Source organism: Anopheles aquasalis, chromosome 2 (genome assembly GCF_943734665.1).
Source record: "Anopheles aquasalis chromosome 2, idAnoAquaMG_Q_19, whole genome shotgun sequence".
NCBI lineage: Eukaryota > Metazoa > Arthropoda > Insecta > Diptera > Culicidae > Anopheles > Anopheles aquasalis.
The window spans coordinates 75843147-75868480 of NC_064877.1; the positions used below are offsets into that span (position 1 = coordinate 75843147).

The window sequence follows — 25334 nt, forward strand, 5'->3', positions numbered from 1 at the left end:
TTGGTCCCTTTGCCTGTGTTTCGTTTGCTCGATGTGCAAACATACACAGAGAGCTGCTGCGCCGATGATTATCGGTTTGCCCCCCTGGCTTCCGACAGCCGATAATTAATTCTTTCGCTCGCTCGCTCGCAACAAATTGCCCAGGTCAGTGCGGTGCGCTAGGAGATCAGCTAGCGCGGAGACGCAGACCCGGCCCGGCTGTTCCCCACCATCGCAAAACGTAAAAGGAAATTCGATCCATTTTGCCTGTTCGCTATCGCTCATTCGTATCGGTAAATGCTTTTTTAAACGGTTCTATTACTTCGATAGATCAATTCAGGATTCCAGGGTACAGCAAGCAGCTTCATTACTATGCATGTTTTCAGCTTTGCTTAGTGTTCTGTTGGTATAAGAACAACATACCGTGCATAATTCATTGGATTGCATAATTGCTTGCAAGAATTTTGAATTAAAGGTGTTACTTCGCTCTTTCTGTTCTCGTGGTAAAGCCAATCTCTTGATTCAAGAACTGGGTTCTTGAGGATAATTTCTTACATACAAGTCCAGGCTAACCAATGCAAAAAATTCATATTTGAATGTTAATCAAGGCAATAGTTTAAAAGCACTTCTGGCAATAGCGTTTCCCCAAAACCAACGTTTTCAAAGTCGGTGCCCATCGTTATTAATAAACTTATAGTCTTTTTAACAAATATCGATTTGTATATTTCAGATGATTCGTCATGTTGCTATAATGAGCACCGTAAAAAGTACCTTTGCGACGGCACGCCTACCAAAATTTGATGCCACGGATTAAATTCGCAATGAATGTTGCTCAAAATAACACCAAATATTCTTCAAAAGTTGTAGATTAATATGCCATTTACTTGGAAAAATAAAGTTGAATGGTTACGTCACAAAAAATCGTCAAAAACGGGCCTTTTTTGGCCAGAAAATACCGAAGTCAGTGCGATAAATTAATAAACAATGATGAACCAACTCTGTTTCTCGTTGGGTTTCAGCCGCCGATCACATTCCCCTGAAGATATGCTACTCAAAAAGCTCTGCGTGGACTGCTCGAATGCCACGAAATTTCGAGTTTCTGATCTGCGACTGATCAAGCGATCAACCTTTTACCCCTCATCTGATCTGACATTTGCATAGCTGATTAGTTGAGCTAAGGGCAAACTACGCGGGTGTTTGCTCTGCCAAAAAACCGATTCCTAACCTCTTTAAGGTCAGCATGGTTGCGATTAGCTACTTGAAGGTCTCCGTCGATCCACAAGGACCATCTGCTGAACTGGGTTCAGTGGTGGGATCACATACCAACGACATTCCCCTATACACCGCATCACCCCCGGCTCGAGGTGGCAAATGTAAAGGCCAGGTGCTAAATGTAAACTGAGTGCCGCGATCGCGCCGGAGAAGTAAACCATTCCATCATGTCTATATTAAATGAGGTAATTAGATGAACGGTGAGCCCTACAGCACGCTCCCTTTAAGTAGCTAAGAGGGCCACACAGAGCGTGAGAGGGAGAAAGAGAGACTCGAGTTTATTTCAAGATGAGAATGATTAGATAGCCGTAGTGAAGTATTTCGTCCACCCATCGTTTTCGTTTTCGTTGCTGGTTGTAAATCAATCCATCAAAAAGCACCACAGTCAATGGCCTGCCGAATATGGAACGGTCTTTTCACACCGTAAATCCGACTCACTGTCACTGCCCTGCCCTGAAGCACGGCTCCGATTTGATTGACACCGTCCCGCTGATAGCGTGTGGAGTTTATGAGCAAAATACGTTGCTTTGGCAAATCTAGGACACCCAGGACCAGGACAGCAACCTGACCCCGCCAATGAACTGCTCCGTCCGGATTTATGAGAAGCAGAAATTGCAAAAAAAAAATAGTGACAACCTAACAAACTGCATGAGCAGCATGAGGTCCATAGATAGCGGCAAGCAAACGTGACCTTGACGCTTTCTTGATACCCCAAACCCGCCGCCCCCGGGATCATGTTTCCAAATTCTCCTCTTGAGCAACTCCATTCACGGTGCCGGTCCCATTGTTTGCACGGCGTTTGCTGTTGTGCAGCTGCGCGATGCGACAACAAATCGTTACATAGACCCGGCAGGCGAGTACCCCAAATCGCAATCCGATGAGCCAATCCAACCAACGAAAGGCGAAATGTTTGTTTTTGAGACACAAAATCAAAGAAACTCTAACATTAGCACTTGCTCCGGACGCGCTTCTTGCGACCAACGCTTAACGCCTTTGACCCTTCTCCGCATTCTCTCTCTCTCTCCCTCTCTTACTCGATCACGAAGTTCAACGCTTTAAACAAACCCCTCGCGGTCAGGCTCGTCCGCCCATCTGTCTGGCTCATTTGCTCGCGTCGCATATGCAAACAAAAGCATTTTCGGTTGAAGGGAGGAGACCACGCGGGGGGGGGGGGGGGGGGGGGGGTAGAGTGCCGAAAACCGCAGCGCCGAATACTGGTTCGTCTCTTCGTGTTTGGTGATCCATAGCATCGTAGACCAGGGCGTACGGGGTGTACTTATGCGTGGCACTCTGGCTGACCGAACTGACCTTCGGTACGCCCGTTTGCCAGAGGATTGTTGACAAATGCAGCCGCAGCCGCAGCAGCAGCAGCAGCAGCAGGTATTGTCACCGAACTGGCAGCGAAAGGAAAGAGAAGAAAGGGAAAAAGGGAGAGGAGCTGAACGTTGAAGAGGGTCCCAAAAGAGGTCAAACGGTTGTTAACCGACCGGTACACCTTTTCACTTATCCTAGCGAAGAATGCGTGCGTGCGATCGTACGGCCAGCAAATGGCTGAGCGATTGGCTGAGGGCTTAGCGGCCAGGGGCTTGTCGTGTGCGAAAAGAGGTTCCCGAAATTTGGCACGAATACACTGGCCTGGTGGTGTCTGGGTTGGGCCGATGAGATAACAACACAACCGGCGACTAGCATGAGACAGCGGCCTCAAGACATCGCCAGCCATCGATTGGGTGATTGATCTGCGGCGCCCAATGATCGATAGGCCTGCGTGGTGCTCTTCGTGACGTTTGAGATTAATCCGGGCATCGGAGCGTTTAGGGAGAGAGCGTGCGCACGTGAATTCCCGAGATGGGCCATTGGCGGTTGGAACCAATTTCGTCAATCACGCAGGGCACAGACGTAACGTGGAATTGGGTTTTCATCTGAACTAGACGGTGGGATATCGTCCAACGAAAGGACTTGCTCTCACGCAAGTAACTTCAACTTTAATCGTTACGCCATCGGAGGTCACTTTAGTCGCTTCGCGTGATTAGAATGAAGCATGTCTACGTCTGTTACGAGATATCTCCTCTTCAATTGTTGGTTTTTTTTGTTTGCTTCAAGGGAGAAAGTGACAAAACGATCACCGAATCCGTGGCACTCCTGGCTCCCCGCTCCTGGCATCCTTTCCAACCAATGTCCTGCAAAATCGCGCCGTCCGGTGATCGAGGTGATCGAGTACCGGGACCTTCCACCCCGTTCGCTGCGTTCGTACGACGACAACGACCACATTAGTGGGGTTGTTATGGCAGCTCGTAGCGCTAACACTACGACAACTATTTGGCGACCGAAGTGGTGGCGATCGTCGCATATCGACCGCTCTGTCACCTGCTGCTGCTGCTGCTGTTGTGTGTGCGCAAGCGCGCGAACGAGATATCGGACGTCCAGTGGGCAGGTATAAAGCGATCGGTACCATAGGGCGCATCTTTTAGTCGCGTAGAACTCGCTAACCAGCGCGGGACAATCCTTTCCATTGCATTTCCATTCCGAATTCTCGCGAGCGTCCTGCGGTGACGTCGTGTGCTGATTAGTGTCCCTGGGGAGACGCAGTGAGAGTGCAGAGTGCGATGGTGTGTGACCGGGCGGTGTGGTTGGTGGTGGTAGTGTGCGTGACCATCGTCGGAATGCCCCTTCTGGCCGATGGTGCCAGAATACTGGCCATCTTTCCTTCGCCAGCGCGCAGCCACCAGATAGTGTACCGGGCGTACCTGGAAGGACTGATCGAACGGGGCCATCAGCTGACGGTGATGACGACGGATCCGTTCCCGACGGCGCACCCAAATGTGACGATCATCGATTGGAGCTTCGCGTACCAGATCATAACGGAGAACTTCGATGTGGTCGATATGAAGCAGCGGAACATGAACTTTTACCAGATCGCGAATCGGTTGCGTCAGATAACGCGTCTCTTCCTGTCCGCCCAGCTGGCCCACCCGGAGGTGCAGGCGCTGATCCACAGTCAGGATGCCCACTTTGATGTGGTGATCGTGGAGTACTATCAGTTTACGCCAATGTACGCGTTCGCGGAGCTGTTCGGTGCACCGCTGATCGGTATTACGTCGATCGATTCGATGGGCATGTGCCACGAGGCGATGGGCAACGTGATGAATGTGGTCGCCCATCCGGAGATGAATCACAAGTTTACGAAAGATCTGACGTTCTGGCAGCGTGTCGAGGCGGTCGTTTCGAATCTCGTCATCAAGTACCACATTATGCCAACGGACTTCAGTACGTTCGATCGGTTGATTGAGCAGCACTTTGGCAGTAATATGACACGCTCGGCTGAGCTGATGAACCGGGTCGATTTCTTGATGGTTAATGCTGAGCCAGCACTCGGGTACGTTCGCCCGATCTTGCCCAACACGGTGCAGTTGGGATTTTTGCATGTGAAACCACCGAAGCCACTGCCGCTGGAGCTGCAATCGTATCTGGACGCGTCGGAGCATGGGGTGGTGTACTTCAGTCTCGGTACGCTGATCCGCAGTGATTCGCTGAACCAGCACAACCTGAATCTGTTCCTGGAGGTGTTCAAATCGCTCAAGTATGACGTCCTGTGGAAGCACGACGGTGAACTCGATCTCAACGGTACGACCAACATTCGGATGGTGCGCTGGTGCCCGCAGCAAGATGTGCTCGGTAAGTACACTCAGTGTGTGTCCGAGTGTGTGTCCATTTGTCTGTTAACCAGGTGTGAAATGGCTTGGCCTGGATCGGACGGAAAGTTCTCGGGATCGATTGGTTGCCGACCAGATTCACACATTGCCTGCTACATCATGGCGTGGTGGTGGTTCCCTTCGCTGACCTGGCGCCAGAAGCGCGTGATCTGCGATGTGATCTGCAGCAAAAACACTTACCGAGGATCACTTACAGCGTCGCTTGTATTCGCTTTAATTGGTCTACCACCCAAAAGGGTAATGGGTAGCGAGCTGACTGCTTCTATTGCTTCTGCTGGTTTCTCGGTTTTGTGCCATTTTTTTTCTTGCCCCGATGTCTCGGAATGCCATTAAGTGCACGTTGTCGTTGTCGTCTGCGGATCCAACTTACTCACCATAAATCAACAGATTAGAAGCTCGTTCTCCGGTGGAGTCATGATCTTAAAGTGCGTAGACACTGAGATAATTAACTCCCAGTACCCCCCACCAAAAAAACCATCCCCTGGGTAACAAAACCTCCCTCGTAAACGAGAAAACGATGTCGAATGTGTTCGCACCACAAACGTGGTTTTCTGTTGGTTTTAGATGTTCGCTGTAGCATTAAGTACCTTCAAGGTCAGCTGTTTGCGCGCTTGACATTGCTCCACTGATACGCGGACCATTTCACGCGCACACACGCGGGTTCTGATGCTGCGACGGTCAACGAACGAGGCCATTTATGCTGAAACATCACGCAACAGTGAAGTCCTCCACTTCTTCCTCTTCCCCCTCCTTCATTCCCTGTTTACCAAATTCGTTTTCAATATTCCAAGAAATGAATGAATTCAGATGAAAGGCTCTTCCTCCTCCCCCCCCCCGTGCTGTTACGAGGAGGAAGTGTTTAACCTTTTCGGTGCTCGTTGTTTGCCTGTTTGTGGATTTAATTCTCAGGTTTTTAGGGTTCGGCCATCTGTTGAACAAGAGTACTCTGAAGTGACGTTTTTGAGGCGAAATAGAAATGAGCAGTGTGTCCGTTCCGTTAAGCAAATGATTTCTTTTATGACACAAATGATTGAACAACGACATTTGGCATCACTTTGTTTGTGTTCCATTTTTTTTCAACGGGTTGTTGTTTATTTGAAATTTGCATTTGATTGCATCATTTTAGTTAAAAAAGTAAACAATTTATTGGAATAAACTTGCACTTTTATTTGGTTCCTTAAAATGATGTTGATTTGCTACTGCTAAAATGAAAGACTTGGGCACAACTTTTAAGCGACGAACCCCGCCTTTTCGAATAAATCCGGTGACGCCGTGGTTTTTGGGATGTGAAACACAACAGAAACACCTCAAGGTAATCATTTTTGAAGGATCAAACGATTTGCAACAGGGGAGAGAAATGGTGAAACCGCAACATAACGAGCGCAATTAGTAAATCCCCGAATTAAATCCAAGATTAACACAATCAACAAACAGCGACTGTCGCTGTGCTAGTGTTACTCTCTCTCTCTCTCTCTCCTTATTCCCCACCCAAAAGATTAGCATCTCCAAGGTAAACATGCCGATCGTTTACGGACTGATAGATAATCAATCATTCTCATTCATCGCCGCGATGATGATGATGACGACGATGATGATGAGGTGTGTCGTGCTTTTGTAGCCAAGCTCGTGACACGACCCGTGCCCGCGTCCCGAATGCTTTGACGCTTTTGTTGCGGTTCAAAAGGCTTCGTCGTTTGCTGAGTCATCTGAGCTGCCCTGCTGGTGCAGAGTGCAGTGCCCCAGAGCAGCAGCGAAAGCACTAGATAAACAAATGAATTCATCCTTGACCCAGTTAGTTTGCAAACGATCCAGCATTGGTTTCGGTTTCGGTTTCGGTTTTGTTGGTTTCGTAAGCCACTTACACCAAAATGGGGTCTTAGGACCCGCCATTGTTGACCATTATTCCGTGGGTGGACCACACATGGTTCATTCACAGCATCGTACGAGCGCATAGAACACGCCACCGCATCACACACGGGCCGCTCCTTAACGAAAGACTTGGCCGTGGGGTTAAGCGACGAACCCCAAATCTCTTCGAATAGATCCGGTGACGCCGCAGCATCCGCAGCACACGCGCACACTCCCTGTGCTATCAGCTAGAAACTGGTTTCCGCGCGTTCATTGTGAACAAGGTGAATCGAATCCCACCAGCACTCCCCCTCCGGTCAACCCTGACGAATTCGATAAAATTCGTTTTGCAAATTGCATAATCGACGCTCGACGGCGACAACAACGGCGAAGATCTCGTTAGTGATTCCACGCGTTTTTCGTGGGCAGCGTGGTGGCGCTGCTTAGAAGTCAAGTTCATCCGTGGGACCTCGGCGCGGACTCGCCGCATATTCGCGCGATATTTTATTATTTCAAGATCATCTTCCTTAGCGACTGCTGCTGCTGCTCCTCGCTCAAGGATGCCTCCCTGCACCGGCTGGCGGTCGAAGAGGAAGACGAAAACACATCTTAAAACAGGGATCATATATGTTATCCGTGTGGCCTCGTCGCTGACCTACAAAACCGGCTACCAAAAGGACAGAAGCTGCGCAAAGGAAGTGTCCCGTGAGGCCGTTGTTTTTTTTTATTGGGAACCTATCTTTTCGGGGCTCTTTTTTGGCGGAATTCAGTTCAATGAACTGAATCGAACCGTCCACCGTGATCACCGTTCACGAAAAGAAAAGAGGGAAATGGAAATGGATCGACGTCTAACGCCCTTGGCCCCCTTTTTTATCTTTTTTTTTTTTGCTTTCACTCATCCGCAGCTCATCCGAAGGTGAAAGTGTTCGTCATGCAGGGCGGCCAGCAATCGATGGAGGAAGCGATCGATCGGCATGTGCCGCTCGTCGTCATTCCCTTCAACTTCGATCAGTTCGGCAACGCGGACAAGGTGATCGATCTCGGCATCGGCCAATCGGTCTGGATGGAGCGGTTAACGGTGGAGCGGCTGCGCAATCGCATCATCGAGGTAGCGAGCAATCAACGGTAAGCACGAATGCCCATGCCACCACCACTGGAAATCCAATTAAATGCCCGATCTTGATCCTTCTCTTCCCAAAACCAGATACAAGCGTAACATTGCGCGGCTTGGCCGGTTGGTACGCGATCAACCGATGCGCCCGGTCGAGAAGGCAGTCTGGTGGACGGAGTACGTTATCCGGCACAACGGAGCCGGCCATTATCGGTACACTGCGGCCAGAATGCCGTTCCTACAGTATCACTACTACGACGTAGCAGCAGCCGGCCTACTGCTCGCTGTCATCGTTCTAAGCACGTTGGCCTACTTTGTCTGGCGGTTTATGCGGAGGGTTGGCCAAAAGTTGGCGCTTCAGTTCGATGGATTACATCGTCGGTTAGTGGCGAGTAGTGGTGCGTTGAAGGAGAAGGCACTTTAAAGTCCGCGCGCTTCCCGTGGGAGCGCGCACTCCAGAGGAACCACCGAGCAGCTCTGTGTGGACATCAACAACAGCGCAACAGCAACCATAACACCTCAACTGCGAGCAGTACGGCGACTTGCGCAACCTCAATGCGGCTCCATTGGGACCTTTGGCTTGCTGATAGTCAAACACTCTCATCGACGTCGCCGTCGCCATCGTCACGGTACCTTCCAGAGAGAGCGAGAGCGAAAGCGAGAGAGAATGAGAGAGTTGCTAGTTTTTGGACAACAAAACAGCGTTTCCGAAAAAGCGAGCCCTCCGAAGACCACCGGCGATCAGGTTGCGGTTGCGGTTGCTTCATCTTCTTACACCTCAAGTCCAGTGCAATGCATGACAGACAGCGGACATCGGACAACGATTGAGTAAGGCACATGTGTGTGTGCACGTTGTTTAGCGATCGTCACCCTCCCATCACCGCGTTTATGTGAAGCTGATCATGCAGAGACTCCCAAACGCTTGACTCCCGACGACGACGACGACGATGATTTCGCAGTTCTCATTAGCGACTGTGAGTGGTCGATCAGTCGATTGGTGACCCATTTATCGTGGCGTTTAGTCCCGTAATTCGCTTCTCAGGTGCAGACACACGCGACAGACCCACCATCACCTTAAAACGGCCAAAAGGATTTGGCAATTTGTTTAGTCATTGTTAGGCGTTAAGAGATAAAGGAGGGCCCCCGTAGGCGTGGAAATTAGAGTAAGTGTTTCGCGAACCGATCGGTGATCGGTGACGATTCGGTTACGGTTTGTACATAACAATCCACCTTCAACTTCAACTCGAATGCATTCAAAAAAAGAGTGTGTTCATGTGTGCTGTTAGAGTTAGACACCGCTAGTAGACTCACCAGCGATTTGATTGAAATACATAAAACATCGCCGGCCCCTGAACGCAGCAGGCGAGGGAGCACTGGATGCACAGGATCGGACCTAGAGCCTCCTCCACCTCATGGCGATGCTCGAGTACGTTCCATCGAACGTTGAATGTCCTTTGCAGCAGTACACTATGGCCATCGGCGGGGGGAATGGTCGGAAATTGCACATCGTAAATCATTGCGGGACCAAGTACCCAGGCGCTGCAAAGGGTGCCCATCCCGGTGTTGTTCGTAAATCGTTCGTTTTCTTGTTTGTTACCAACGGAACGCATTTCATTTCGGAATGGTTTTCATTGTTCGAGCAGAAGGTTGTCAAAGAGATGGTAATCTATTTTTAATAAAATCTTTACTTAAGTGTTATTTTGTAAATATTGGCGAGGATTTTCGTTCGTTTTCTCGTTAGTAAATTCTAATCGGATTGGTTTCTGGTAGAGAATTCACCTGAGGCAGAAGATGAGAGAGAGAGTTAAATGTTTTGCTTTCTGTTGCAACGCCACAGCTGGTTCATAGAGAGCCGTAACCCTTCACGGTGCACAGACCAGCTACTAACTTGTGTTGATTCATCGTGACTTTATAGGAAAACACTTTTCACGCCCTCCCTGCCTCGCTCCCGTTCTCCCTTTCTCGTTATCTGGCTCTGTTTGCTGGCATGCTAGGAGCAAACGGTAAGCCTAATCACATATTGCATTCGGAAAGTGTGATATATGGACCCCGGGTGCCCTGCTCTGTTGCACTTTACCCTCCTGGAACACCGGAACGGAACCTCAAGCCCTCGCTCTCTCGCAGCAGTTCCGCTTCTGTTGGTTGATGTTCTGGTCCTCACTTTGAACGCCATTGTTTTGCCCACCAGCCAGCCAACGTCATGGCCTTGTTTGCTTGTTTGGTGACGATCGGTTTTGACTCTCATGCCCGGGAGGGGAAGGAACGAGTAGTGATGCCGGAATTTCCTCCCTTGCTCGGTCGCCTGCTCGCTCGCTCGGTTTGATCCATGACATGCAAATGATTATGTTTACATGCTGTTATCTTCCGCTTCACTCATGGGTGTATGTGTGGTGCAATGTAGCATTGCAACAGACCTTTGACCCTTTTGTCGTCTCATGGTGGTGTTCCGTTCGGCGAAGAAAATGGATTGTTTTCCTCCTCTCTCTCTCTCTCTCTCTCTCTCTCTCCCGTTGTGCCCAGTGATGCTAATATTTTAACAAAATTATCATCTCATCCCCAGGCACCAAGCAGAGATGTTACAGGGGTCCACGGGAGTGTATAAATTGAAATTATATTCCACCGAAACCATTTGGTTTTCTGTGGGCCACATGAGGTTCGTTACAGAGCGATACACATTGCAACCGGTTCACGGTGATTGCAGTGAATCGATGCGGAATCTCTCGTTGCAGCGAGAGGCTAAGGATTCGAATAACGCACTCGCACATCCGGGACTGCCAACGGCATGCAAGACGCATGACGCTCGTAAAATTGTGGAAATTTATTCATTGAAATCAAAGAACCGGCTGATGGCTGAGGCTGATAAATTCGTATGCCCTGGTGTCTAATCAGTGCAGCGAATGGAATTAGCAGCCATCTCGTCTGCACCCTCTTTAAACTGCATCTTTTTTTTTGCTAAACAACATTGAAGACAATGCCGCGAGACAAAAGATGAGGATAAAGTTTCTTTTTATCTGTTCCTAATCACTAAACGGCATTCATTTGCGCCCCGGGTGCTTTTCTATAAAACTTTTCAGCTGCTTCTTCTACAAGACACAATACAGGAACTCACAGAGAGAATGAGAACTCAGTCAAGCAGAACTGCATACCGCCTGGACTCCCATTGTAGCATCTACGGATGGAAACGATTCAATACTTGCGCCCGAGAAGAGACCGTTAGGAAGCCCCTTCGGATTGTGCCATACAGGGCCATTCGATGTATTCGAAATGTCAGAGCCTTCAGTTTGAGCTCTTCATTATCACCTCGAGGCGAACGCCTTGTAGGTGGAGTACGCTTGGTACGCTACGCAACATTATTACCACGCCATTGGGGTCGGATGACGTAAATTTTAATCTCCAACCACCATCTCCGGTCCCACGCTCCAACCATATTTCTCTTTTGTACTCGAAGGTGCTCGAAGGTATGCAACGACATAACGAACCTCTTTGCAAAGCATGCGATGTTCTCTAGGAACTTCTAGTGTTACAATCCGGATTCCCTAGTATCCCGTTAGCAATCCTGGCGTTGGTGTGTGTCGGAGACTGTGTGCATGTGATGTGCGATGGTGACTGATGAGCCATGAGCCGATACCCTCCCCGAGGGGGAATTCCCGAGCTAGGAAAAGGAAATTATTATTGAAATAATTCAAGTCTGCATTCGAAACCATAATGTCTGCCCTGGATACCCGGGACCGACTGACTCGGCTGTCGAACATCGACGGTATCCTGTCACCGGCACGTGAATGACAGCCCAGTGGTGCTGCACTCGTCATTGGCATGTGTAGAGCAGAACAACAGAAGAACCTGCACCTGCAACTCAAGCTCGAGTAGCATCTTCTTCTCCCCCTCGGTGCAAATCTCCACGGGATCCCTTGGAACATTCCCGGGATGGAACTGCTCCAAGATGGAATAATATTTTTGCAAAACATTTATTGTTACAATAACAAGTACGTGGATCAATTACGGGCACGGGCACACAGACATCAGCACCGTAGCGTCGCATTTCAATTGCAATCCTCGGCTGTCGTGCACCGTCGTTAGATGGATTGCGGAACCGCCGGTGACGGGCTCAGAGACGAGTCGTTAAGCATTTCCTCCGCAGTAATCAGAAAGTGCCGAAGGGGAATAATTTCGCTGGGACCTAAGGGGTGTACGCGGGTGCGGGTGCGGGTGCAGTACAGGGAACAACACCGGAGCAGCATTATTGGTTGGTTATGGTTCATCAGAGGAAGGTACGGTGCACCAGGATGGAACGACATGTTTCCATCGACAAATGGCATCTTGGGCGTCTCGTCGTCAAGTCATCATGTCATCAGACCGTCGTTCCGTTATCGAATCCTCTCCGGAATCGCCGGGTTTGTCATGTTAACGAGAACGACGGTCGTTCGTTCAAGTGATTGTTGGTTGATTGCTCGGTCGCGTGGATTTAATTAGCCCGGGAGCCTGGCGTCTTGAGCCTCGCATACATCTTGAGTTGCTCGAGATGACATTGTTCGATCGTCGGTTCCTGAGTTGTGTCCGATTTCAAATGAGGTTGGATGAATTCATATCATTCACGGACCAGTGACAGCGAGTGCACTGCACCAGCGACCGTCTCAAAGTATCGAACCACCTTCTTATCTGAAAACGAAAATCCAAAACTTTCTCTTTCTCCAGTGCGAGAGAGTGGCCCTTTGGTGGCCCTTTCGGTGGACGCTTCGTTTTCATTTTTACGAATTGCATTAGAAGGAATGTGTCTGTGTTTGAGTGTGTGCGTTTGGACAGAACCCTGTGGCCCTGCACTAGTGGAAAAGGTGGAAAACCCAAACAAAACTAATTATAAAACGGAAATTAAAAATGGGAATCGGGGACGACTATCATGCCGGCCGCACATTCGCCGTTTGTTGGCGAAATGCACAAACGCAGTGAGTGAGAGAGAGAGAGCGAGAGAGAGAGAGAGAGAGAGAGAGAGAGCGAGAGAGAAGCCAACGGTGATGATGAGACCCTAAGGGCCTCGCCTCAAACTCTCGTAAACTGCGGCGCGGCGCAAAACAAAAACTTAATTTTTCATCCAATTCATTTCTACTCCAACTGGCGTTGGCATTGATGTTGGACAGTCTGTGTGGGGTGTTTGTGGTCGATTGTTCTGTCGAAATCCATGGCCTAGCATCGTGGAAAAGGTGAAATCTCTCCTCAAACAGGAAGCATTGCATTCACAACACCACAGTCTACATCATTGCGCTCCCCGAACACGAAATGCTTTTCCTTGGAATGTCACATGCAAATTACGACAACCACCACCACGAAAATGTCCACAATTTCTCGTGCCACCTTATTAGAGGGTTTTCCTTTTTCCCGCTCGATTTGAGTCACTGCTGGAACACTAAATGGTGCTTAATGTTGGTGGTCCTTGTCCGAAATAGGGAGAAATTGGAAACAACATCTCGCAACGAGCAAACACGACCAATTAGAACGCTGGTGAACGCCCAAAAGGGAGTGAAATTATGTAGCAAACCCATTCTCCCAAAAACCACAAAACTGCACGATGTAATGATAAAACCGAAAAACATCCACTACCGTTCCTCCGAAACATGGATCTTTTCACAATGCAAACAAATTCCAAATCATGCTCTCTGCCTGCTCTCCGGGAACACAGCATCATCATCATCATCTGTGCTGGTGCATCATTGAGGACTCTTGGTCTGCTACACAACGAAACGAAAGTTTATCCTTCGCAAGCGAACCAACGCAAACACGCACCACCCAATGACGAGTGGCGGCTCTGCACTGGAACTAGTGCTGGAACTGGAACCAACAGTCATGGCGCGCTGGAACCCTGTTTTGTGTCAAAATGAAAATGAGAATGGGCCACAGACAGAATCCTAGCCGAGCGAGCGGGCGGGCGAGCGAGCAAGCGAACGAACGAGATAATTTCATGTATCTAGCATTTCGATCGAAATTACAAAGTATTGCAACCGGCAGTTGTTGTGTTGTTGTGATTGCAGACCAGATCTACCTCTCCCCCCCCCCCCCCCCCCCCCCGAAAACAAGCTACTCCGGAGGTGGTACTGTTGCCTTTTCGGTGCACGGATGCAAATTGGTGTCTAGTGTTACTCCAGTGGAGAAGGAAACTTGATTCCGTAAGCCGCGAGCGTTGTTCCACGGGAGCTGAGGTTCCCCTTTTATCATTTTATGCGCTACCGAATGATGACATTCCCCCCCGGGAAAGGTGGCAACATGGAGTCTAAATCATGCTGCGGGAGGTACAAAAACCAACGCAATCGTGCGCTCGAAGCTAATAAGATCACTGGATCAAAGGGAGGTTCCGAGTTCCCGGTGCCTTGTGGAATGAAGTGCATTATCATTGATGGTTTTCATTGCTCACCGAATTGATTCCTTCAATTATTTGATGAATCCTCGTCGCTTGCACTGCCTGATCCACAGAGGATGTTTTTGGTTATGAAGGGACTGGACAAAAGAAGAAGTTTTTTTCATGAAAGAGGCCTTCAGAAGTCTCGCCAGATCGTTGCTTGCAATCCCTTAAGTGTTTGGCTGCCTTTGCAGAGCGACCATACCGGACAGCATACCACGGACGGCCTCACGGTCCTTTTCGAATCAAGAATCATCTGCAAAACGTGACAGATCATAGAAATGAATCATAATCAGCAGCAGCAGCAGCAGCAGAAGCAGTAGGCGGAAGGTATTAATGGTGTGACCCAAAGTGAAAACTATTATTACTTTCTCCCTCTTTTCTCTCTCTCTCTCTCTCTCTCTCTCTCTCTCTCTCTCTCTCTCTCTCTCTCCCGTAGCACAGCATCACCTTGCCGATATCGGCGCCGGGACCGCTCGCTCACTGTTTACAGAGGATAAATGCAAATGACAAACTACACTGCGTAGACTCCGTTCAGAGGGGTCCCATGGTCCGGTGGTTTACTTTGTGTCCTTCATTTTGCTTTTACTATGACCGGGGGCGGCAGTTTTCTGGTAAATTATTCTACCGCAACGCGCGCGCACCAACAGCTAGGCCGAGGTGAGTTTTTGGGCCTGCTTTAATTAGACTAAAAGCATATCGTCGCCTCATGCTCCCGCCTTGGTTCGGTTGGGTTCCAACAGAGAGATGGAATTGACCTTCTGAGTGGCGAGGCGAGTTTGAAGAATTTTTGGTTGATTTGATGAGTGCGCTCCAGAGTGAGCAAAGCGTACACACGTGGCACTTTAAGCGGCTATCCGGCTCGCCGGCTCAAGGCCAAGATGGAACGAATGCCATGCACGAGCAAGCATCACCAGCACCAGCGAGCATTTCCCGTGGCATTGGTAATTGCTTAGCAGAACGCATTAGAATATTCATTACGATATTGAAATTTGCGATTATGCAAATGCGCCCATCGAACATCGCAACCCAGGAGGTGGCCCTCCCTCGGTGCAATGATACGCGGATGATGCTCCGTCGGGTCTGCGTTCGTGTCCGTGTGCGTTCGCCGAATTACGAATTGACGGTGCATAAGCCAAATCGATTAATGTCGTAACGATGCGACGTGGAATGCATTCCTTCGGTGTGTACTGGCCCGGGTGTTCCGTGGTTGGTGGTTGATTGATAAATATTTGATTTGTACCTGGCACGCCAAGTATCGCGCTGTCGAGTAATCGCCAATGATCCACCGTCGCCGTATTCCGTCGAGCGCTGCATGATACTGGTGCTGTTGCTGGTTGCTGGTGGATGCAGCAATGAGCTTAATGATACGCTCAGGATTAATTTTCCTTTCCTGCAATCACCGTGCGAATGGTAATTCCTGCTTCTCGACATTCCTTCGCCTGACCTGAACCACCTGGCTGACTGATGTTGGTGGCCAAGGAATTTAATGAAAAACAAAAACCAAACAGAGCTCCTGTGCCAGTTGGCCTCACGCCAAAAAGCCTGTGCCAGTTGGCCTCACGCCGGTTTTCACACAGGGGTTGGCTTTGGATTCCAAAGCTTACTGCGAGGAATTAATAGTTTTTGGCGCGGATAATGTCCAAAGTCCCCAGCAACCAGCAACGTCGCTGCCAAAGGTTACGATTAAAAGCCATCGGTAAATGCCAGCATCTTCGACGGGGCGCATTCATTCGCTGGCCGGAGCGTCGCTTCCGGGAGAGCTTCGAGTTTCTCGTTCTTGAGCAAACGGAACCAAGCAGAAGCAGTGCAATCAGTGCCGGGAAAATGGACTACCGGAATTGCCGGTGAAGGTGACAAGTGGACCCAGGCCTCACGCTGCAACCCCCTTCACCCCATCTAGGAGCGCTGGAAAAACTCAAATAAAAATTTAATTAAATTCCAAGTTCCAAACAATCGAATCGTCGTGGTGCCTTCGCTCACAAACCAAGTTCGCGGGGGACGCGCTTTGTCACCCATGATCCGTGATATTGAACCCAGCGCTAAGGCCGCACCCGTTCGTCAACTCAATCCATTCGCCCCAATCCGCCCAAACCCCTTTTTCCTCCCGGCGGGGGGGATTTCAGAATGGACCGGATATAGAGCGAGCGAAACCGGAACCCAATCGGAAGTCAAGTTCTTTCCCACGGGGGGGGGGGGGGGGAGAGGGGAGAGTTGCACGCCTTCCAACCCTTCTATGGGCACTCGTTGTTTGGGCAATTGCAATCCGAATTGATCACTCACTTGGTACCCTTTGGAGTACCATGACGACTTCTGGCGCACTGCAATGCGCGCACCGATGCGACCGACCGGTGGCCTCGTTGAGATCAGATCAAAAAAGGGGCCAGAAAACGAGGGTGTAGGGGGTGTAAAATCGAGGGGGGGATGGAATTTTGTTTTATCGCAAGTGAAAATGAATCGTTAAGAGCCCGGAAAACTGGCTACGGCGGAAATGCGCGGGAAAAAAAGGCCAGAGGGAGGAAAACTTCTTTCTGTCACCAGGCCAGGATGGAAATGATGCTCCTGCCAGCCAGCCCGATGTAATGAGACTCCACTTAGCCTTTGCTGCTCCTCTTGTTCCTTCTGCTTCTTCTTCGATCCTTCGTTTTTGTGTTAAATGTGTTCCGAGCGATGGCGAGCGATGGCTAGCGAGCGATAAAGTTGCGCCCGGAAGTTTGAGCCAGACACACACCGAAAAAAGGAAAAAAAGACGCGAAAGGCGAATGCGGGGGCCTCGAGAAGAAATATTTATGATAATGAGAAGCCTCCCGGTACCAGCTGCTGCTGCTGCTGCTGCTGCTACACAAACCGTCCGCAAAGCTGTCCGACTTGGCTCCGACTCCACTGTCCCAGCAGTCGACCGGACTTTTTTTTCCCATGAACGTCACTTTGAGACGGTGGACCGGGCGGGCATGCCAGACCAGAATCCTCAATTAACGGCCGGCAAGGATTGCTGCATTTTTCGTTGGCTCAGATCGTTTACTGGACCTCCCGCAACTCCCGTTGCTGTGGAGTGGTGAGCGGTAGGAAGTGCTAGAAATATTTAATGACGATCATAGAGCAATGGTAATGAAGCGCAGCGTCGGAAACAATGGCGCGGCAGAAGGTTCCACAATTCTAGTGACGGTTCCACGCAGAGTGAGAAAAGGGGGGAAAAAGGGGGATAACCGGACAGCTGGATGGTGGTGACCGGGGCCGTTTTGCTGTGCATTTCCCCCTTTTTTTTATTTCCCCAGCTCCGGATGTGCCTCCAGTGATTGATCGTGCACCAGTTATCCGTAATATTACCCTTGTAGTCGTGCTGCAATCTGTCCCAAAGCTCGCTCGCACAGTCGAAAAGATGCTTCCGAGATGGGCCTACGAAAAGTGAGGAAAATCGGGCGGAAAATTCCTCGCTTGAACTTGCTGTCAAAGTGTGAGCTGATGATGGGCGCACGCTGGAAAGAATCAGCTAATGACATCATCCAGTAGCTTGTCCGTTGTCCTTGAACCGGCTCGGGGCTGGGGAACAGCGACAAGCATCTCATTAGAGCATCGCTCGCTCCTCGTAAGCACCTCGTTCGCCCGTGTATGTGTGCGGCTTTCACCGATCTTTAGCACCGCATCGCACCGCGACGAGGCTGAAAATTGCTTTTCCATGGCCCGGTAGCATGTGCCCGGTGGCAACCATTTTCAATCTTCTCCATCCCCAGCCGTGTCAAGCGAACCGACCATTCTCTCTCTCTCGCTCGCTTTGACCAAGATGAAGATGCTTAAATTATTAAGATTTTTATCATCCAGCGGGCGCGCGCGCGCTCACACATCAAGCGATGTGGCCACGAGTGGCCGCAGGTGACACACGCAGGACGAAGCAGCATAAGCGGCCCGCGGGAAGGTTGCGAAGAGTGAAAAGTGGTGGCTGCATTTCATTACACACAACATAATCCATCTTTTGAATGCGCCACAAACAAGGTGCGCCCATCATCATGGCCACGGCTCTGTGTGCGTTCGCTTTTAAGGCGTTTTATGCGCTCGAATGTGGCGTTGGCTGCATCGCCATCATCCAACCATCACCGCAGCAGCAGCAGCAGCAGCAGCAGCAGCACCGGCATCATGCGGTTCCGTGGCCATCTTTAAGGGGGTTTAACGGGACCCGAGTGTGTCGTTAAGATGCTTCCTCAATCCCCAGTTCCTCTTTCGGCAGCGGTGCTGCTGCTTCTGCTGCTGAAATGGCATCGCTCTGCTGAAAGGGCTTGCTTTGGATTTGTTAGCATAAATTTCCGTCGACAGCGAGTCGTCGTCACCGAAGATGAAGAAGAGGCAGAGGCAAAAAAGCGCAGCCAGCGAGCCGCGAGACGAGCGAACGCGAAGGACATACGCGCGCCAGGCACAAAGTGAATTCAGCGTGGTGGCCCCGGCGCATACAAAATGGAAATCCGCTCCACCCACTGTTGAAGGTGGTGCACATGTTTGCATTGCTCGCCCTCTCCCTTGGAGTCGCTCCCTGGTTTTGGGCTTTTTGTTTTTTCCCTTCTGTTCCCCAAACCCCCGGCAGCGAGTGCAATTTGTGTGTCGCGTTGTTCTTAAGAACATACCGACCAGACAGCGTAGCGGGGGTGGGGGGGGGGGGGGGGGAAGGTCAGGGGAGAATTTCCCGGGAATTTCCATTTAGTTTGTGTGACGGCCACGGGCCGCAGCCAGCCACCCAGCCAGCCAACCTCGATTGATGTTGGTGCATTTTTCATTCTGGGAACAAATTTGGCTTTCGTGTACTAGTGAGGGAGGGGGGGGGGGTTTGTGTGTGGAAATGTACATGTTCTGACATTCGGTGAAAAGCCTTTCAGTGGCATTGATGGTGGCTTGTTAAGCGGTAGCAACAGAGCCTACTACGCCGTTGGTTTTCGCAATTAGAAACGTCAAATCGGAAACGTCACTTTGGAAGCTGCGGCATACATGGCGGAACCACATTGTTGGAGCTGAGAGATTCGTTTTCCCAGTAATAATTGTAAACTTTCCAGATAATGGAAACTTCCAAACATACAGAAACAGTCATGAGTGCTGTCGATTTCCGGAGCTGTCACTACATCATCGCTCGGCATTTATATTGTTCTCTGTTGAGTAACAATTGCAAACTGTTTGCCAATCAGCAATCTCCCCACACCATCCCCTTTTCTGAAAGACAATCTCACCGGCCCATTATCGTTCCGGATGGGACCGGACCCAACATTGGAAAAATGTCTCCTCGACATTCGCCCACCCCCCTCCCGGCGGTGGCCGAGATCTCGATCGATTTACGCCTCGGCCTCGGGGTCTCGGGTGGCTCCAATTTTCGTTTCATAAATTCAGCTTCTGCGGTTCTGCGGGCGTATGGTGTCTGTGCCCAGGGACAGGGCCATCATGCCACGGAACGGGGGCGCCATTGTTGCCGATTGGTTTCGCCACTTCCAGGGCGCGCACTGTGTCGCCGTCGTCGCCAGCCAGCTAGCACCGTATGCTTTTTCATTGTTTCAATCCCCGCTGCACCTCACCTCAACCCCATCCCAAAGGCACTTTAAGTCCAGCACCAGCGTCCAGAGAGCAGATGGACCGAAAGCAGACCCACCACCACCACCACCACCACTCGCACTCCATCATTGCCTGCCAAAGGGGGGACGAAAATTAACACATAATTTTCGTGGAATACTTCCGACGACCGACGGTGGCGACCAGAACAGAAGAAGTGTGGTGGAGCCGAAGGGGCGATGGTGGCCTGGGGTCGCAATATTTACAGGGCCCAGGGCCGCCTGCAGGACACTCGCTGGCTGGCTGGCTGGCCCCGGGCACTTCTTGCCAGCTGTGCCGTTTCCCATATTTCTCTTCTCTACCCCCGGGTGGGGGTGGGAAGCCACAGGAATCGTTTCGAAATTCCAATAAAATCACACACACCCGCACACACGACCCCCTTTCAGCAGAGTGTCCTTTTCTTCCCCGCACCCCCCAGAGAGGTCGCACTGAATCGCTGTTGGGGCAAGCGGCGACCAGGACCAGGGCCAATGACAAGATCGGCGACGAAGGATGGTTAGACGATTCAAATCAATTTCGAATCCAAAACGACTCATTTTCGGCACCATCCATTCCCGTGAGGGCTCTTTTCCATTGTCTCGATGCGATGCGAAAAACCGGACGAATCCGCTGCAAATATCTTGCTATTTGTTATTTACCAAAAACCGTAGGAACTCGAAACTTCTCTTCTCATCTACGGAGCATTCTACGGAGGACCTTACGGGGATTCCCAAACAACAAATACGCCACCGGTGCTTGAAGCGTTCTGTGTGTGCGGTCAGAGCATAGACGATAATGGCAAGCGCTCTCGTCCTTCTGTTCCATCCCAGTCCCGACCGGAAAGCCCTGGCTGGCTACCTTCGTCTTCTCGTGTTCGAAATGATTCAATATCTCATCTCGACGTCCACATACGACGACGACGTGTTGCCGTTCCGGACTGAATGGCTGGCTGGTTCACCTAAACTGGAGCCTCACTTTCCCGAGGTTATTATGAAGCAAACGAAGCGCACATCCTTTTAAGCACACGGCTTCTCGATGATGCAATTCCTGCACAAAGCTCCTTGCGCTCAAGTAAACAACTCCTCGCTTGGTATCAGGTCTGTTCGAGAAGCCTTAGGTTCTTTTACAGTAATTTGCACTTCATCGTCCCCTGCAGAACTGGAATCTGGAGGCACTTTTGGTCCTTATTAATGTGCCCCCCCCCATTCCACAACCCCTGAAATCTATGCATTTTATTGTCTCGAATTCGGTAATTTCAAAAGGGGAATCCGAGTGTCTCCCCAACATATAATAGAGCCATCGTCAGCTCCGGTGGGGCAGCTTGTTTCAGAATCCCATTTTCGGAACCGCTCTCTCTCTCTCGCTCCACCCCCTGGAATAGATAGATACATCGTCGTCCAATTTTGTGCAGTGTGAGCGTTGCTCTGCTGCAGTACAATTGTTGTCGTACTCCGGTTCCGTTCCGTGCGGAACGGTGTTCGAATTTCGGATTGCGCTGCTTCCCGGGACACATTGGCAATGCAAAATCGTTGAAATTTATATTAATGTCACTGTGCGCGCTCGGTTGAAATGTGATTTATCTTGCGAATACTCACCACCCTTCTTCCAGGATTCCGGTTTCGTAGTCTCGTAGTCTCGTGGTGTCGAAATAGGAAGGATAAACTCAATTCAAATCCCGTAGAATCCCACCTCTCGGGTCCTCGGGTGTGCTAGTGGCCAGGAAAGGCAAATGCCGGCAACCATCCCATTCCGGGTTCCACCCATCGACACCGCGTGTTTGTGTGTGAATTGCTTGCGTGCGCCAGTCCCAGACGAAATATTTGGTGGCCATCAATTACTTCCGATTTCGATCTGGAGCACCGTCGCCGAAAGAGAACGCCCTGACTTGAACGTCGACGACAACGACAACGACGACGACGACGACGATCGCTGACGGATGGTGAACGAAGTACGTGCACGGAACACCAAACCGTGGCGCGAATCGCAATTCCTTTCCCCCCTCAAAAATGGGAATCCGCTCGAAACATTGGCAAACAACGGTTTCGGTTCGTGGACGACGCGCCGCCACCGCCGTCTTCTCCAATTGTTGTCCCTCCTCCTCCTCTTCGGACAGAAGATGAATCTGGTGGATTTAAATAAATTGCATCGCGAGACGAAGGCGAAGACTAGACTGGTGGTCTAGGCGTCTCGCCAAGGAAACGACTCATTTATCGCCCGTACTTTTGAGCTGCGTGCTCCAGGACTCCAGAGGAAGATCCCATTCCCTTGCTCCGGTCGTTTTCAAACTGTCCTCCCGTCCTGGAAGTCTCACAAAACCGATTATGCGGGGATTTATCGAATATGAAGGACCGGGGAGGGGAGAGGGCGATTCCTTGTGAACCTTTCCCCACTCCCTCTTAGTCGGAAGCACTCGTGGTAATTAATGCTCGGCATTTGGCCATTCCAAACACACAAAATGCAAACCGTGCTGTACCGCTTTACCGCAAATCGGCAACCAATTCCGTGGTTCTTCGTGGCACCGAAAAGGTGGCCGGGAGTGAGAGGAGTGTCTGAGAAGTGCCCGCCTTCCAGTCACCACCAAGTCGTCGAGCTGACGCGTTCGCGATAAATCGTGGCGTGGATTTCAATTTTCACAGTACATTTATCTTGGCTTCTACTCAATTTCTAAACTTATTTCTTCTCCCAGAAAGCGAGTGTTCCGGAAACAGGGAGACGGTGTTGGCGTCGACAAGGCGGAGGCTTTTTAATCAACACGCATCGCGCATTATGGATGGGATCATCATCGTTATTTATTCGATTCGATGTAATGAAATGATCGATGGTGCCAGGGAAGCGGGCGCCTTTATGCCTTAACGAATGTCTCTCTGTCCTCTCACATCCAGACACAAAGGAAACCCCGAACCCCGGGTAACATCAATTACCTCTCCATTGTTCCGGTCACACTTTGCCGGCGACACTTTGCCGATGTCTAAAAAGGTGCTGCTTTATTGGAATTGGATGTACGATCCTGCGATGTTCAGGTGTCTTTAAACCGAAATGTGTTGATGTGGCATCAATCGAAGCAGAAGCAGTTAGTTCAGAGTCTAAATAGACCACTTACGGCAATGCCGCTGTCTACGACCTCTGCTGAAGATTCTCAAGATTGCTGCCAACAAGCCTGTCTCGAGGACATTTCGTTACGCTGCCCAGGACGACTTCATTAGCCCTGACCAGGCCACCACAGACGACGGCCAGGCCCATCAAGAGAGCGTCTTCCAGCTGTAAGTAGGGTTAATTGATATTAAACAAGTGTAATGCGCCGTGCTCTGTCCATTACCGGTCCATTCGTCGCACGTGCCAGACGCTAATTAAAACCCAACACCCCCTGGGACCAGTCAAAAATTGATTTTTTACACTGTTTTCCAACAGAAACCACATCAAAACCACCACCATTCCGAAGCGGTGTGCTGCTGCTGCCTGTTGATGATGCACTCCGATGATGCCATCGAAGAACAGCGCCACGTAATTTGAGGCAATGTAGCAGAAGAAGCGCTGGAGAAGCAAAGTTGATGATGCAGAGTGGCCTCCATGAGCACAATAATGCTTTTTGGGCAGGGTAAATGAGCAACCGACTTTGAACTGTTCTAGAGTGAGTGAGTGCTGCCATCCGGTCAATGAATCGCATATAATGATGGCGCAATCCTTGGATTCGCATTCCCATGGCACTCTGGCAACTGGTCTTCATGGTCACTAGGTGCCAGCCGACGCGTGGCATTGGCGCGAGATGCAGAAAAATCATTCCGTGTCATCGCCAGGGAGGTATCCATTCATTCCGCCACATCAAACAGCATTGTAGCGCCGAGAAGTGACGAGTGCAAGCAAATAAAGAAGAACTCTCTCTCCCCTTTTCTATTATCGACGCAGGACAAACGAACTGTCCTGCGTTCCTGGATCCCATGTAGCACGTTTTACGATGTCTGCTGTGCTGCGGCGGCAAATGATGGCGAGCGAGGATCATTTAGCGCTTCGCTGGCGTCCGTGATTGCGACGACAACGATGATGACAATGGAGTCAGCATCAACATCACCATCAGTGTGACGAGCAGCGAGTGGAAAATTGCGCCAAAGGACTAGCGCGCACGATGCTCTTTTTTCGAGGAAAGGTGCGCATCGTTGCGGTTTTATGGTAATTCAATTATCGCGACCAACCGCTCGCTGGTCATAAGCCAGTGTCATTCCTTCTGAAATGGGGCATCAACATTACCGAGGGGAGTGTTACAATCACGAAGAGAGAGAGAGAGAGAGAGAGAGAGAGAGAGAGAGAGAGAGAGAGAGAGAGATGTGTAATGATGATTGGCTGAGAATTAACGAGCCATCTGACCACGAGACCTCAGCTGCTGCACATGTTTGCGCTGCAACATAACCCAAACCTATAGGGCACTCCAACGAGAAATCGCTAAAATCTGCTGATTCGTGGCATGGACACACACCAACACGCAGGGTGTGGAATACAATATTTTGATTTTCGATTCGAGAGCTGAGTTTATGGCATGTGAGTTTCTCTTCTACTTCTCTCACGGCCACCGTCCTGTGCGCAGTGACAGTGACTTCCGTCTGCTCCGAACTGTTGAGTGTTGTGTGTCGCCGAAAGACCACCGCTCGTTGCACTCGTACTCCAGAATGTCCTTTGAGCAAAGATGGGGAAAAATTATGGAGCAGCCTGGATACGAACGGAAGGTAAAAGCAATTCCAAAAATGTTTTGAAAAATGCTCTCCGTCCGTGTCCAGGCGCGAGGCCAAGTACAACAGCAAAGCGTATGTTACTGGCAGTGGCACCACGGACAACCTGCTGCTGCTCTAGATGCTGCTGCTGGTTCCGCAGTGTAAGGCGTGAAAATATGAAGCGAAGCACGAAATATGCTCATCTGCTGCCGGAGCACAATCCTGGCCCTCGTGCTCGTGTCCATAAACGAGGCGAGGCGAGACGCCAAAAAGCATGGTGTTGCTGTGCTTATTTATAGACTTACTACCGCCGGACATGTTTACGTGTTCCGTGGGAAGCGCACTTTTCGAACGGACTAACTTTTCGGTGAGATGCCGTCGATGTGACCGACCACTGCCTTGAGTCAGCTGCGTAGCATTCGCCAGCGGATGAGCGGCTGCTTTATTGGATTCCGGTGGGTCAATATTGATCGGTTGTCATCGGTGAATGGGAGATTGGTGGGATGGAAATTACTCTCCCAAGGCCGAGGCAAGCGAGTGCCAAATTTCGGGATGGCGGAAGTGTCAAAATGGATGCCTCTCGCTCTGGGAAGCATCCTCACTCGTGCTCAATACATTTTGATGCCATTGGCTGCTCGTAACTCCAGCAATACGAGATAACAACATTCTACGAACTCCCGACATTCTATTACCGCTCGTAACATAAACTCTTCCTGAATGCCAGCCGCAACAGCACCATATGACCCACTTTAAGGCACGAGAGCATAAGA

At 50.3% G+C, this 25334-nt stretch overlaps 1 protein-coding gene across 1 annotated transcript; it reads left to right on the forward strand.

Annotated features, from left to right (window-relative positions):
* Positions 1–3783: 3783 nt before the first annotated feature.
* On the forward strand, positions 3784–9564 carry LOC126579263 (UDP-glucosyltransferase 2-like). Its single transcript, XM_050242701.1, has 3 exons — positions 3784–4923; positions 7715–7934; positions 8014–9564. The coding sequence occupies exons 1-3, from the start codon at positions 3855–3857 to the stop codon at positions 8342–8344; spliced, it is 1620 nt and encodes a 539-aa protein (XP_050098658.1). The 5' UTR covers positions 3784–3854; the 3' UTR covers positions 8345–9564.
* Positions 9565–25334: the final 15770 nt, after the last annotated feature.